Source organism: Petaurus breviceps, unplaced genomic scaffold, assembly GCF_028583685.1.
Source record: "Petaurus breviceps papuanus isolate PSGF00001 unplaced genomic scaffold, PetGlider_PUasm1.0 38, whole genome shotgun sequence".
Taxonomy (NCBI): Eukaryota; Metazoa; Chordata; class Mammalia; order Diprotodontia; family Petauridae; genus Petaurus; species Petaurus breviceps.
The window spans coordinates 85,810,143-85,825,074 of record NW_027186304.1 but is presented as its reverse complement, the minus strand read 5'-3'; the positions used below and the strand labels follow the sequence as shown (position 1 = coordinate 85,825,074).

At 39.1% G+C, this 14,932-nt stretch overlaps 1 protein-coding gene across 1 annotated transcript; it reads right to left on the bottom strand.

The window, feature by feature from the left end:
* Positions 1-2,428: 2,428 nt before the first annotated feature.
* On the bottom strand, positions 2,429-11,313 carry TMEM70 (transmembrane protein 70). The gene is made up of 3 exons (XM_069100134.1): positions 10,958-11,313; positions 9,578-9,689; positions 2,429-2,972 (listed from the first exon to the last, which is right to left on the bottom strand). The coding sequence occupies exons 1-3, from the start codon at positions 11,171-11,173 to the stop codon at positions 2,533-2,535; spliced, it is 768 nt and encodes a 255-aa protein (XP_068956235.1). The 5' UTR covers positions 11,174-11,313; the 3' UTR covers positions 2,429-2,532.
* Between the last annotated feature and the right edge of the window lie 3,619 nt (positions 11,314-14,932).

Sequence of the window (14,932 nt, the reverse complement as noted above, 5' to 3'; positions counted from 1 at the left end):
AGCCTATTAAGGATGACTCTGGCAAGAATCTTGTCAGCAATAACTAAAAGAGAGAGGCACCATTGTCACAGGACAATCTATTTCCTTTCCCTTTGCAGAAATGGGCAATGGAGGCACCTTGAACTCCTGGGAGAAAACCTCCTCTTGTCATATAACCCAGAAAATGTCAACTTTTGTAAATGCAATGGACCCCCTACCTTGTAAATCTCAGTTGGAATAGAATCAGCACCAGGTGCTTTGCTACACAGGAGGAGTTTAATGGCATTCAAAACCTCTTCTTCAGTTGGAACTTCAGCTAGGGAAAAGATTGACTTCAACCGGAGGTATTGAGTCAATGACTTCAGCATTGATTGATAATGGTCTGTTAAGAATACTATGGAAGTGTTCTGCCCATATCTCTTGGATCATTCCCTTATCACTAGTCAATGTTGCTCCATTGGCACTGAGTAGTTTAGATGCACCATAGGTCTTTGGTCCATAAAGCCAAAACCAAACTGGAGGGAGTGTTTGTGCATGATTTTCTATTTGCAGATGACTACACTCAGTGCAGCCTCTGAAACTTAGATGCAATAAAGTACTGATCGATTCTTGGCTGCTAGTACTAATTTTGGCCTAACAATTAATACCAAGAAAACATAGGTGCTCCATCAGTTACCACATCATTCATATGTGGAACCATTGGTTACAGCAAATGAAGAAGTTTTGAATGCTGTGGGTAAGTTCACTTACCTTGGTAGTGTATTTTCTAGGAATAAACACATTGATGAGGTTGACACATGCATTGCCAGGGCCAGCTCAGTGTCTGGAAGGCTCCAAAGGAAAGTATGGGAGAGAAGAGGTAATAGACTACCAAACTGAAGGTCTACAGAGCCATTGTGCTGACTTCAATAATGTACACTTGTGAAATGGACAATCTACCAGTGCCATGCCAGGAAACAGAATTGTGGTTTAAACACAGGGATACCAAAAACTGTTGTGGTGGGGGCTCTGCCCACCCAAAAACTATTGGGGTTTCATGATGTGTTGTGGTGGAACTCTCTTAAAGAATTCAGTCAGACCACCTCTAAGCCAAATATGGGCATTTATTGAGATTGATTCCTCTCATGAAGTGGGCTAAGTTCCAAGAGGAACTAGTAGCTTCAGAGAGCAAGATGGATTTTTACAGGGTAAAGATGCAATTACATAACAGAAATTTACATAGAATATAGGAATATGATTAATATTAAAAAGGCAGGAGTTAAGGGATTAGGTAAAGGAGAGGGGCCCACCTATGGTTCAGTGGTTAAAACATTCTGGTCATGCTGCCCTCCAATGGGCTAGCTATTATGGTCCTGTCTGGTCAAGAGAGATAAGTAGATATTGTGGTTTTGTCGTGGGCTAGATGTATGTCATTGTGATTGAATACAAGAACACACCTGTTCCAGTGGGAAAAGGTCTGGGGGCAGTGACTACATAGAGGCAGCAGCTAGGTTCCCATCACATGGACACACCTGCTGTTTCTGTGGGAATTAAGAGTTCAGAGCATATGTCAAATATATGTTCAGGGCAAAAGTCAGATAAATGAGGCATATATGAAGAAGTTAGGACATTGGTGGGGTGGGGGAGCCCTAGATAAGTACAATGGGCTTGCTGTTCAGTGGAGCCAGGTCTATAATGAAGTTAGACTACTGGGGCTATGGGCAGCTTTATTAGGATTCCATCAGAATTGCTTCCATTTAGGGAGGCTAGGGGCACTGGCCGGCCCTGGAGTCAGGAGGACCTGAGTTCGGTTCCAGCCTCAGACACTTAACACCCACACAAAAAACCTAGCTGTGTAACCTTGGGCAAGTTACTTAACCTCAATTGCCCTCCAAAAGGCAAAAAAAAAAAAAAAGAATTAAGATCACCTGGAAGGATAAAGACCAGACACTGAGGTCCTTTCTCAAACTAAACTGCCAAGCATTCAAACTCTGCTTCAGAGAGTGCAACTCCAATGGATTGGGCACATTGTTCAAATGCAAAACATACATTTGCCAAAAAGACTATTTTATGGAGGAACTCACAGACGGCAAGGGTTCACATGGTGGTCAGAAGAAGTGATACAAGGACACTCTTAAGGTCTCTCAAGAACTCTGAAACTGATTGTGTGACATGGGAGATACTGGCACAGGCCTGCTCAGCATGGCATACCTTCATCAGACTAGGTGTTTTGCTCTATGATCAAAGCAGAACTGAAGCAGCTCAAAAGAAATGCAAGATGCACAAATGTAGAGAATCCACCCCAAACGTTCACACGGACTATTTGTGCCAGACCTGTGGTAGAGCACTCTGAGCTCACACTGGTCTGATCGGCCACAGTCAGGCACACTGTAACTTGACTCTAGCATAGCGATATTATTTTGGTCCTCTTCTAGAACAAAGGATAACAACCAACCAACCACATCAAAAGTCAGATACTAACAATAAAAGGATAATTTATTACTTTACGATACAAAAAATATACAGTTGAATAGCCACACAACAGCAAAGAGGGCCACATTTATCTTCTTCATGCTATTTATTTTCATTGGATTCTTCAATGTCAAAAGTAAAAGGCTTGTCATAGCCCATAAGATGGTTATAATCTTGAGGATGTGGAAAAAGCATTGGATTAACAAGCATTGATTTTGTTTTTGCATAAAATGAGGTAAATATACTTTTGATATCTGGAACCTTTACATCATTCTGATGAAACACTGTTCTCTTTTCTAAAAGAACAACATTATAAGTAATGGCTGTATAAGTGTCTGTCTTGGCTTCATGGTACAATCGAACCACATATCCCTTTGTAATAAAGTGAAGCAGCATTGGAGTAATTAATGTAAAAGTTCCCAAAGCGCCATAAAATGCAATTTTCAGAGGCAGACTTCCAAGTTCAATGTTAGTTTGTCCAAATATATATGGGAGCAATGCAAGGCTGAGCAGGCTTGTCGAATAAGAGAAACATTTTACACCTGAATTTTTAAAAAAGAACAAAAAATGGTTAGTGTTTTTATAAGGTACAAAGTAATCACTTTATCAACTCATTTTTTACTGTTCTTATATGACAAAAATTGCTCAAGAGCTTATTCATCACTAAGGTTTTCAAATTTTTATAGGATCTAAGTTAATAATGAAAAATTAAGAAATAAAACTGGTTTTAACATTTTATTGAATGGAATTCTATTAAATAGCACTCATATCTACAGCATCCAAAGTAAAGATCTTAAAACTACTTTGAGGCCTCAAAGTAATTGCCCCCTGGATTATTAGATACTAAAGTATTCCTGACGGTTGTTTTTTTGTGTGTGTATTACAAAGCATATGATTGTTCTTTAGAGGAAAGAGAATACTCAATTCTGCAATCATACTTAACAACAGATAATTACTATAGTTAAACTATAGGATCTTTTGGATTATACACTAGATTATAATTTCACACTTCAATAAGTATAATACTAAATAAAATATCCTATCCATACCAATATTAACGTACTTGTACATTCATCTTAACAGAATGGAGCAAAGAAAGAAAAATAGGCAAATCCATCACAAACTTTGAGGGGAGATTCTCAGTGACAAGACAGGTGAAGCCAAAGTTAAGCCTACCAAACTAAAATGTACCTGAAGCATACATAGTATTTAATGTTTTTTCATTCAAAATAAGGGGTGGGGGGAGGTAGGAGATCTTTGATGAGCAAACTATTACAGCTAGAATTTTATAACTTCTATTAGTTCAAAACCCTTCAACTCATTAACTGTTCATTCAAGTGCTTGACTCCCTAGGGACTATTTTAGATACTCATTTATTTTTATAACCACTCATTATTCTAACAAACAGTGGCTATGGTCAATCTTTCTCTCCAGCTTCAAATGTTTGCTCATTCTATGACAATGTTCTGACACAAATGGATTAAAGAATGCTGGCATGCAAGTTGCTTTAAAGATAAACATTCTTACTAGGTTTACTTCATTTCAGTTAGGATTTCCAGAACTTTACCATACTTGGGCTTCTTTATATCTCTAGAACTGAGATATAAAACACAACTATCTGTCTGGAACTCAGTTTTCATCTTCATAGACAGTTCTAACAGCAAAGACTTCCTAATTGCCAATGTCAATGGTCTTGTTTTCCAGTTCTCACCTTTTTCTAATTTCCTTGTAGTTTATAACACTGGTACATTCTTCTTCCTTGGCTTTAGATACCACATTTTCCCCAGTTCACTTCTTGCCTCTTTAAATCTTTCCCTAGCTCTTTATCTTCTTCTCAACTCATTTATGTTTGCACTTCTTAAGGGTCTGTTCTTGACTCTCTCTCTCCCAAGACATCAACTATCACATGTATACAGAAGACTCCCACCTCTTTACCTCTAATCTTGAGCTCTCTTCTGGGACCCAGATCTGTATCTTCAACTGCCTATAGCACATCTCCACCATTACCTCAAACTCAACATGTCCAAAATTAAGCTAATTTATCTTTGGCCATAACCGTACTTTTCCTTCTTAATCCACTATTTCTATCTATAGCAACAACATTAACTATGTTTCCCATGTACACAACTCTAGTGCTGCTTTTGACTCTTCCCTCTTATATCCCATTAGTTCAACATTTCCTATTGACGATACTCCCAATTCTCTTGAATTCATCTCTACTTTTCCATTCCAAGTACCACCACCCTGGCATAAGCCTTCTTATCAGTCCAAAGGGCTTTTAATAGAGCACAGAGGCCTAAAAAATATATGATACCTTCTCAGTTTTGAATTGTTGTGTGCTTCACAGCCCTTATATCTTCCTGTGTTTACACAACTCAAATAAATATTACCTGATCCTCCTGATATGAATGGTAAGTCTTAATTTTTACCTATGTTGTAATACTTGATCTCTATAGGGCCATTCTCTAGGAGTACTGGACCAGAACTAGAGAACCTGCTGCCTTGAGGCCACCTGCGGCTCTCTAGGTCTTCAAGTATAGCCCTTTGACTGAATCCAAACTTCATAGAACAAATCCCTTTAATAAAAGGATTTGTTCTGTAAAACTTGGACTCAGTCAAAAGGCCACACTCAAGGACCTAGAAGACCACATATGGCCTTGAGGTGGCAGGTTCCCCACCCCCAGATAGACTGATGTATTTGTGCCAACTCATAGTGCTACAAATGCAACATTTATTAAGTATTTATTGCATGCTGAGGATTATGCCCCAAGGAAGAGATATTTAGATTTAGATAAAGCACAATCTCTTCCCTCAGGGAACTTGTAAGGGGATAAGAAACCAACACAGTGAGCTAGACACAGTATTACATGAATGCATTAGAGAGTAACGAAACAAATGGTTATGTGAAATCTAAAAAGGAGGTTCATTTCTAACTGAAATGGAGGTATGGCAGCCTAGAAAAAAACTTCTAGGGAAAGGTGGTATTTGAGTTAGGCCATTTTTTGTTTTCTTTTGTTTTGCAAGGGGGATAGGCCTGGACATATGATTTTTCTAGTGTAGACAACATGCAATGAAGAAACTCCCTCTACCAATATAAATCAACAACTACTATAGAACATGCAATTCTATTAAGTGCCTATAAGCCTTAGAGGTTAAATAAACACATGTTCTTTCATGTATTCTTTGCCCAACAGCTGGCCTAACATGATCCATTAGCACAAAGTACAGTGGTATATTCTACCTGAGACACAATAATACTGGCCTAACTGAAATACACTCTCATTTCTATCTACAATTATTGCAATAGCAGTAACATAGATCTTCCCACCTTCACTCTTTCTCCCCACTATAATCCATGCTACAACCAGAAAAAGCTTTCTTAGGTATATATCTGGTTATGTCATTTCTATGTTCAAAATCTTCAGTGGCTCCCTACTATCTACCAAATAAAGGCTAAGGTTATCTTTCTTGGATTCAAAAACCTCTACAATCTGGCACCAAGCAGATTTTCTAATCTTATCTCATACTGCTTTCTTCCACACTCTAGTCAGATTATATCACACTCTCCGCCCCTAAACACATTGCACTATGCCACATCCATACTTTTGTTCACACTGTTCCTTAAGCTTATAATGTCCTTCTTCCCCATCTTTGCTGAGTTTCTATCCATCCTTTAAAGTTCAAATCAAATACAAGACTTTTTATTTAAATTTTTCCTGGGTACCCACACTCATATCCTTCCCTTTTGCTGACTATAAAAAAGAGGTATATCACCATCTAGCCCTACATTTTGTACAGAAACATGAGAACAAGATAGTAAGTAATACCTGGAAAGATTTTTGAGTTTTGATATTTTGCCCATTTCTATCTCCATGATAAAATATTATCTTAAATCCACCCACCCAAAAAAAGTGATTATTGTTAGCATGTAATTATCTGAAACGTATTTTAAAGGAATGCTTTAAAAAAATGTACTTACAAATGCCCTATTTCCAGCTTATGGATTTAACACACCCACACTATGATCTCCAATCTCTTGACTCTTCAATTCTCTCCTAGGTCATGTCCTCTGCACTAACCACTCTTTCTTCTTTTCCCTATCTTGACCCCTTGGTGAACCTTTCTTGAATTCCTGGCTCCTTAACCTTGGATCACTCTCACCTTTTGCCATCTTCACTCCTACACACATGCTGCTGAACAAAGATGGAGAAAACCACAAAACTATTCCTATTGAGTCCACTACAATTAATGTTACAAAATCTCAACTGACCCCTTGTTGCTACTAAGCAATCCTACTATAACTCCCTCATCAAATCACTATCCCAGTCTGCACTGCAGTTCTTATAAGCCTTTTATTCCCTCCTCAAATTTCCCTTCCTCCCCCCACCCTCTCAGATGGTCTTTCCCACATATTTTACCAAAAAAATTGAGGCCATTTGCCATAAGCTCACTCTTCTCCCTTCTTTCTCATCTCATATCACACAGATATCTCCTTCTGCCACTATTTGTTCCTTCACCCCTTGTCTCACAAGATGAGGTGTCTTTTATAGCTTACCAAAGCTACCTTCTACCTGGTCAATTAACCCTATTCCATCCGTCTCCTCCAACAGATTACTCTGTCATCCTCACTCTATCACTTATTTTTTATTGTTCCCCGTCTACTGGCTTCTTCCCTACTGCCTATAAACATGACCATATCTCCCTATCCTCAAAAAACTCTCACTTAATCCTTCTATCCTTTGCTGGATCCTCATCCACATAATACCCTCTAAGCATAAGTATCCCGTAGGATTCTGTCCTGGGCCCTCTTCTCTTCTACCTCTACACTACTTCATTTGGTGATCTCTTAAGTTCTCAAGGATTTCATCAATATCTGTGTTGATGATTTTCAAATTTAGCTATGCTGCCCTAACCTCCTGCTAACTTCCACTCTTGTATCTCCAACTGCCTTTCAGACATCTCAACCCAGAAATCCAGTAGACATCTTAAATTCAACATCTTCAAAACAGAGCTATTTATCTTTCCCCCTAACCCTACCCCTTCACCCTCACCTTCATTATTGCTGTAGAGGGTAACAACATCCTCCCAGTCCCTCAGGCTCCTCACCGAGGTATCATTCTCAGTTCCTATTTCTGACCCTCTATATCTAATGTGTTGGATTTCACCTTTGTAATATTTCTGTAATACACCCTCTTCTCTCCCCTAACACTGCCACCACTGTGATGCAGACCTTCATTACCTACACAGGAATATGGGTCAGCCTGCCTCAGGTTTCTCTCCACTCCAATCCATTCTCCATTCATCAACTAAGGTAATTTTCCTAAAGTAAAAGTCCAACCACATCACCCCCCTAATCAATAAACTCTAGTGGCTTCCTACTGATTCCAGGATCAAATAAAAAATTTGTTTCACATTCAAAACCCTTCATAACATACCCTGCCCCTCTTCTGCCTTTCCAATCCTTACACTTTATTCCTCACCACAAATTCTTCCCAGTGATATTGGCCTCCTTACTGTTCCTCAAACAAGACAATAGGCTGTCTGCTCCAGGCATTTTCTAACTATCCCTCATGCTCTCCTTCCTCATGTCTACCTGAGTTCCTTTAAGTCCCAACTAAAACCCCATCTTCTACATGAAGCCTTTCCTAAACTCTCTTAATTCTCCTGCCTTCCATCTCTTATTTCCTATTTATCTTGTAAGATAGCTTGTTTGTATATATGTTTGTTGTCTCCCCTATTATTAGCTCCTTGAGGGCAGACAACTGTCTTTTACCTCTTTTTGTATTCCCATAGCTTAGCACAGGGCCTGGCACATAATAAGTGCTTAACAGATGTTTACTAAGAAGCCCCTAATATCTAACCCCAGTTACTGCACTAACCAATAACTGGTCTATCTCCAGTTTTTCCACTCTTTTAATTCTTCCTACATGCAACTGTCAAAGAGATATTATGAAATCACAGGTCTTAGTAACACGTAGCATAGAGTTCAGCACATAACAGCTGCTGTTTCATTGTTGACTGACCACATCACTGCATGACTCAAAAAGCTTCAACTTCAGTTCCCTACTATCATTAGGAGAGAGTACAAACTACTCTGTTTGGCATTTAATGCTTCTGACAATCTAGTTCTAGTTTACCTTTCCAGGCTTATAAGACAATGTTACCCTTCATGCTTTCTACATTCCAGCTAAACTGGTCTGCCTGTCATTCCTCACATACAAAATTCTAATTCTAGTATTCAAGCCTTTTCACAGGCTGTCTCCCTATGTTTGGAATGTAAATGCTCCTCATTTCTGCCTCTTTGAATCCCTAACTCTTTTCAAAGTTCAGTTCAAGTGTCATGCTATACACTGAGGAAACTAAATGGTGTAACAGATAGAGCATCAGACTTGGAATCAGGAAGACCTGAGTTTAAATGAAACCTCAGACCCTTCCTAGCTATGTGATCCTGGACAAATCACATAACTTCTATCTGCCTCAGTTTCCTCATAAATATGTTCAATATTTTAAATTGTAAAGAATCTACCTCAAAGGGTTATTGTGAGGATTAAATGAGATAATATTTGTAAAGTGCTTAGCACAGTGCTAGGCACAGAGAAGGTACTTAATAAATACTTAATTTAATTCCCTTTCCTTGTCCCCTTCCTTTCCTGATCCCTACAGCTATTAGTGCCACATCCCCAAATTGCTTTGTACATACATTTACTCGTGTACCTGTTTCCCTTGATAGAATATAAGTTCTTTCAGACTGTTTTCATTTTTGGTTTTACATATCCTGAACCTAACATCGTGCTTGACATACAAAATAAGATGCTTATTATCTGATTAAAAAAAAAACCCAAACTTTATAAATATTAAAAAAATATATATATATAATGGGGCAGCTAGGTGGTAGGTGGTACAGTGAGTGAAGCCCCGGCCAGGAGTCAGGAGGACCTGAGTTTGGTTCCGGTCTCAAGACACTTAATACCCCCACAAAAAAACTGGGGGAAAAAAAAATATATATATATATATTATATATGTGTGTGTGTGTGTATATATATATATTTAAACCATCACCTTATTCCATTCCTATCAACAGTCTTCTATAAGCAATGGAATAAAGAGACAGTACTTATATAATCGATATCCCGATCTAATCACATACCAAATACTGCTCTTGCCATATTCCCTGTATAAATCAGTCTTCCATCTTCTGATTGCTCAGGATGGGTACGAGTATGAACACATCGAACACATTCACCAGGAGAAAAAGCTGTCTAATGGATTAGAACACATTGCAATGTTACACAATCAAAAAAAAAAAACTGTTCACAGTGTATAGTGTAGTATCTAGTTATTTTGGAAGAGCTTTCAATTATTTAATTATCTCAAAACTCTCCCCAAAAATTTGCTTAATCACTACAAGAAATAGCTGTAAGAAACAGAATTTGAGGTGAATTTTCAAAAACAGAAAGAGGGAAGTTCAACACCTACAAAGACATCCAGGAATAAGGGTACCTACAAAACCCAGATTATGATCAGAAAATCAAAAGGGACATGAAATCATCATCCGTTAAATTCTAATTGTAAATAGTTATATCTTCCTTATTTGTAAGCCAAAAAAGGCAAAATTAGAAATATGTCAAACTACTAAAAATAACTATGTTTTACTGGTATTGAAAAGGAGGGCAATAACTTTCCTAAAAGCCTTGTAAGTACAACAGTTGGATCCCCTATGTTTTATAATCATTTTATCATCTCTTTTATTTGATACTGTTTGAAATTTCAGGAAAACTGGAGGCTGCAGCACATTACGGCAATGACTTCTCTTGCTAAAAAAAAAGCTGAAATATAATCAGGAAAGCCTGTTTCCTATGAGTATAGGATTAATTTTAAAATCTCTCCAAAACGTAAATCTTGTCCTATTTCCCTATTTAACCGGTCACTTCCCAGTCCCATTTAGAGTCATTTCCTTTCAAATACAATCATAAATCCAACTGCAGCACCTTGGGACAGGCAAGTGATGAACTTTCATACAATGTAATTCCTGGAAATGGAAATCAGTAATTAGAAAACAGAGCCAATGTCTGAAAACCAGAGATGGGGAGCTGTACTCTGCCTAGTTCAGGGTTCCAAATTGCTTTTACATTGCCTTTCTGGGCCTGTGCAGGAGGGAGGGGGAGGGGCACGGGCATAGATCTGAAAAGGTCTTTGGGCCACCTTAAGAAAACAATTTCTATGTCCCACGTGGGTCCCGTGGGCAAAACGGAAAACGAACGAACAGTCCCCGCCTCCAAGATCAGCCTCAAAACTAATCAGTTGGATTTTGCCGACACGTGTCTGGTCGGAATCAAGACCTGGGGCCCCAAGAGACCTTCCACGCCCATAAAATGGACTCACGTTTGCAGCTCCCACGGCCTCATTATTTATTTATTTATTTATTTTTAGGGTTGACCCAGCGGATAATGCGAACAACCATAGGCCCCAGTCAACCCCAGAACCTCCTCCCCCCCCCCCAGCCGGTCCTGGAGGCCGGAGGCGGCACCTGTTCTCGGCGGGGCGCCCAGAGGGCGAGGCCTCGCGCCACTCCCGGGGGTGCTGCGCGTGCGCTCCGATCGCTGCCTGCGCGCTCAGGGTGGAAGCCAGAAGCCTCCCAGGGATCTCGGGCGGACCAGCGACTCCGTAGCGCCGCCGCAGCCCACGGTCTAATTCTCGTCCCGCCGCCGAGCCTCAACTGCCCACTGACGGCCAGGAGCAACATGTCCCTTGCGCTAAAGTGACAGTGGACAACTTCCGAACTATGGCCCCACAGCGGCCTTGTCTCACCAGCAGAAACACCCCCTCGGGCCCGCGCTTTCCCTCCGCCCCCTGACCACTCAGCCTAGCGATTGGTTTCCTGGCTGGTATCTTACTTTCCTGTCCTCTCGGAAACTGATCCCAAAACAAAAGTTCCCAAGTCCAGAGAGGAGAGCTGCAGCCTGGGAACAGAAAAGCCAAGGCGCAAATGTAGCAGAAAGAGAAACTAGGAGCTACTGTTGCTAGTACCTGTGCTTGAACTAAACGCCTGGAGCCTGGAGAAGAGAAGAGTTCAAAGAACCAGAGCCCGGAGGCAAAAGAAAAAAAAAAAGCCGCCTTCTTTGAGGATTTGAAGAGTTGTCTTATGGATGCAACAATTCTACTTGGTCCAGAGGCCAGAACTAAGAACAATGGGTGGAAATAGCAAAAAACCAAATCTAGGCTTGATGTCAGGGGGAAAAAATACATCCTAGCAAAATCAGAACTGTCCTATGAGTGAAACGGAATGCCTTGAAAAGTAGTGGGTTTCTTTCTCACTTGATAACCTTAGAACAGCTGCAGTATCTCAATTTTGCCCCCAAACTAATCTGTTTGTGGAAACCTCGATTATTTTTGTTTATTCCTCCCACTTTCCTAATCCCCACAGTTTAGAGACAACTGGTCAGGGAGAATAAGGCAAAGGCTTCTGTCACATTGCCCTTGCAGCACTGAGTTCATCTAACAGGAGCATGACGTCAACCTAGACCTCAATGTAAAGCCTTTGATTATATTTTCCTTGTATTAGTGTGTCCATTAATTCAAAAGGAGAAACTACCTGTTCTAGGTGGGCTTTTCAAAAGTTAGTCTTTTCTTTACACCCTCAGCTTGTAAATTTCTGTAATTTCTTGTCATCTTTTCCCTTATGTTCTTGTGTCGTTTTTACTGGGTAATTTTGCACCTCTTCTGACATTTAATAGTCCTCAAATCTGGCTCCAGCCAACTCCTTGCAGGGTGCTTATTACTTTAGACTACATATTATTCTCCTTCACACACTCTACTTTCTAGCCACATTGGTCCACTAGCAATTTCCAATACATCTTCAAAGTGCCTTGGTGCAGGCAATATCCATTTTTTTAAAGACCTCCTCCTCAACTCTCTCTGAGTATCCATGGTAGTTTATTCCAAGGATAATGGAAACTCATACAAGACAGTCAGTCAAAAAACACTTATTAAGTGCTTACTATGTGCCCTACACTGTGCTAAGCATTGTGAGTGCAAATAAAAGCAAAAAGAAAGCTAGTCCTTGCCCTTAAGGAGCTTACATTCTAAGGTGGGAAGACAACACAAAAGATGGCTGAAAAAAAGATTGGCATGCAGTTACCCTGCACCTGGGTATAGTAAGGAAAGTCCTGTGGGAATGAGTCAGTAGTGCAGCCCGGAAAATAATGAAGATTTTCAGTCCTAGGCCTCATGCCTTACGTTGGAGATTTCAGGAGGAACCATCAAATCAGGAGATTCTGCAGGAGTGGAGGAGATTTCCAATGTAAGCAGTAGTCCAGTAGATATTATTGCATATTTTAGAAATGTATATATCCCTAACCCTGAATCTCAAGGAATAAATTATGATTACTACTATGATTATTGACTTGTTGCTAAAGAAGCCAAAATTAAACTGACTTTCACCATTGGTTATCCAGTACAAGTAGTTTAGGGGCCAAGTTTATTTACATTGAAAAAGAAGAGTCTGCAAGGAAATTGTAATTTGAAATGACAGTCCCTTTCATTCAGCTCCATTATTTTGTTTTTACTGTATGCCTAAAATATCAAAGCAAAGCTAAAACTTTCAGTTTTGGCACCTACAACAAGTAAAAGTACTCTCAAATCAACCACAGTGGGGAAAAAATCTCTATTCTGGTCCCAGAAATCCCAACAACCCTATGGGGAGATGCCCTGGAACACCATGAGACTTCTGCCTGAAGGAAAAAAAAAAACAGCAGGACCTTTAAACATTTTGCCTGTTACTATCTGGTAGCTTCTTAGTATAACTAATTATTCTTTCTTACTAATTTATATCCTCTCAAAGGACTGAAAATACAAGTAAAGTAAGGTCAGCAAGCATTTATTAAACCCTTACTATGTGCCAAGGCACTATGCTAAGAGCTGGAAGATATAAATAAATATGAAAACATTCCCTGCCCTCATAGAACTCATAATCTAATGGAAATACTGTCAAAATATAAATGTTAATCTTTTTTAAAAAATTGTACAGCCTTTAATTTTCAGTGCCCTCTACTAAGTTCTGATTGTCATACTTGATTGTGATTCTGCAGCAAAATAGATGAAAATTCTTTGTGTTATCTCATGTTCCTAAATTCTTCTAATTCCTTTTTGAACGCTATCCTTTGTTAAAATTTTTTGATAAAATACAACATTAAAAAAACTTCATTATTTCATTAACATAATTCAAAATTTTGTCATTTTGTGTTCAATAGTGTTTTGCTTCTTTTAAAAGCCTCATTACATAGTAAAAGATCTAGGAAGAGCCTAGGGGGCCTAGTTTCAAGTCTTGCCTTTAACAGTACAGGAAGTGTGGCTCAGGGCAAGTCCCTAAATTTCTCAGTACTCTAGGCAACTCTCTTAAGACTATAAATTGCAGAAAAAAACCTCTTTTGGTAGGAGTTTCCTTATGTGGGAGTTAGTTCAATCAGAGAAATCACAGATCCAGTCCCATTTCCTTTTAATACATTACTTATATTAATTCTGTTAACTAGGTGTGTGTAAAGCATTGCATGCCTTAAATGGTTAAATGTTAATGACCGTTGTTAAGTATTCTTGATATCACATTTGTTGAGCACCCACTAGGCACTAGGCATTTATAGCTGCAGCAGGGAAATATACTTAATATTTCCTTGCAGACTCTTCTTTTTCAATGTAAATAAACTTGGCCCCTAAACTACTTGTACTGGATAACCAATGGTGAAAGTCAGTTTAATTTTGGCTTCTTTAGCAACAAGTCAATAATCATAGTAGTAATCATAATTTATTCCTTGAGATTCAGGGTTAGGAATATATACACTTCTAAAGAGAATAATTAAATGAAACATGTTTTCTCTGCCCTTAAGGCCAAAGAACTTATATTCCAAGATGGACAACAGTCTCCGTCTCCCTCAATAGCATAATCACAACATTCTGAGTAGCAAAATAGGTATCTTAAAATGTGCTTTTGGAAAAAATACACGCTGCCAATGCCACATTTTCACCGAATCTCAAGCTGGTGAGGTCACCTAGTCCAATTCTGTGTTGTGTTTATCCTTTTTAAGGTTTCACTTATTTCCATTCACAACTCTGCTTGGAAATGGATTTCAGAATTGGTGGAATTAAGGGAGGAAAGGAGAAAGAAGAGAAAAAAAGCAGACGCTGATAATAGAATGAGAAACAAGGAAGAAATCAGCAGTAGCAGCTGAGATGGGGTGGGAGGGAGGAACTGAAAGAAGTCTCACTATTTGTGCCCATCCCCCAGTCATCTATTCCTAACGGTATATTAAGCAGTTGGGTTGTTGCAGTTAAAAGACTTATTTTACAACCAGTGTTTCAAGCCAGTGGTTTGATCCTGAACCTCAATCATTTTCAAGAAAACTTTGTATTCAATTGAAATGGACACAACGACTGCTTGCATGGAGTTCAGAAAAAAAAATTTCATTCTTCCTAATTACATAAATATTATTTTCCACCAGGATAAATGCCC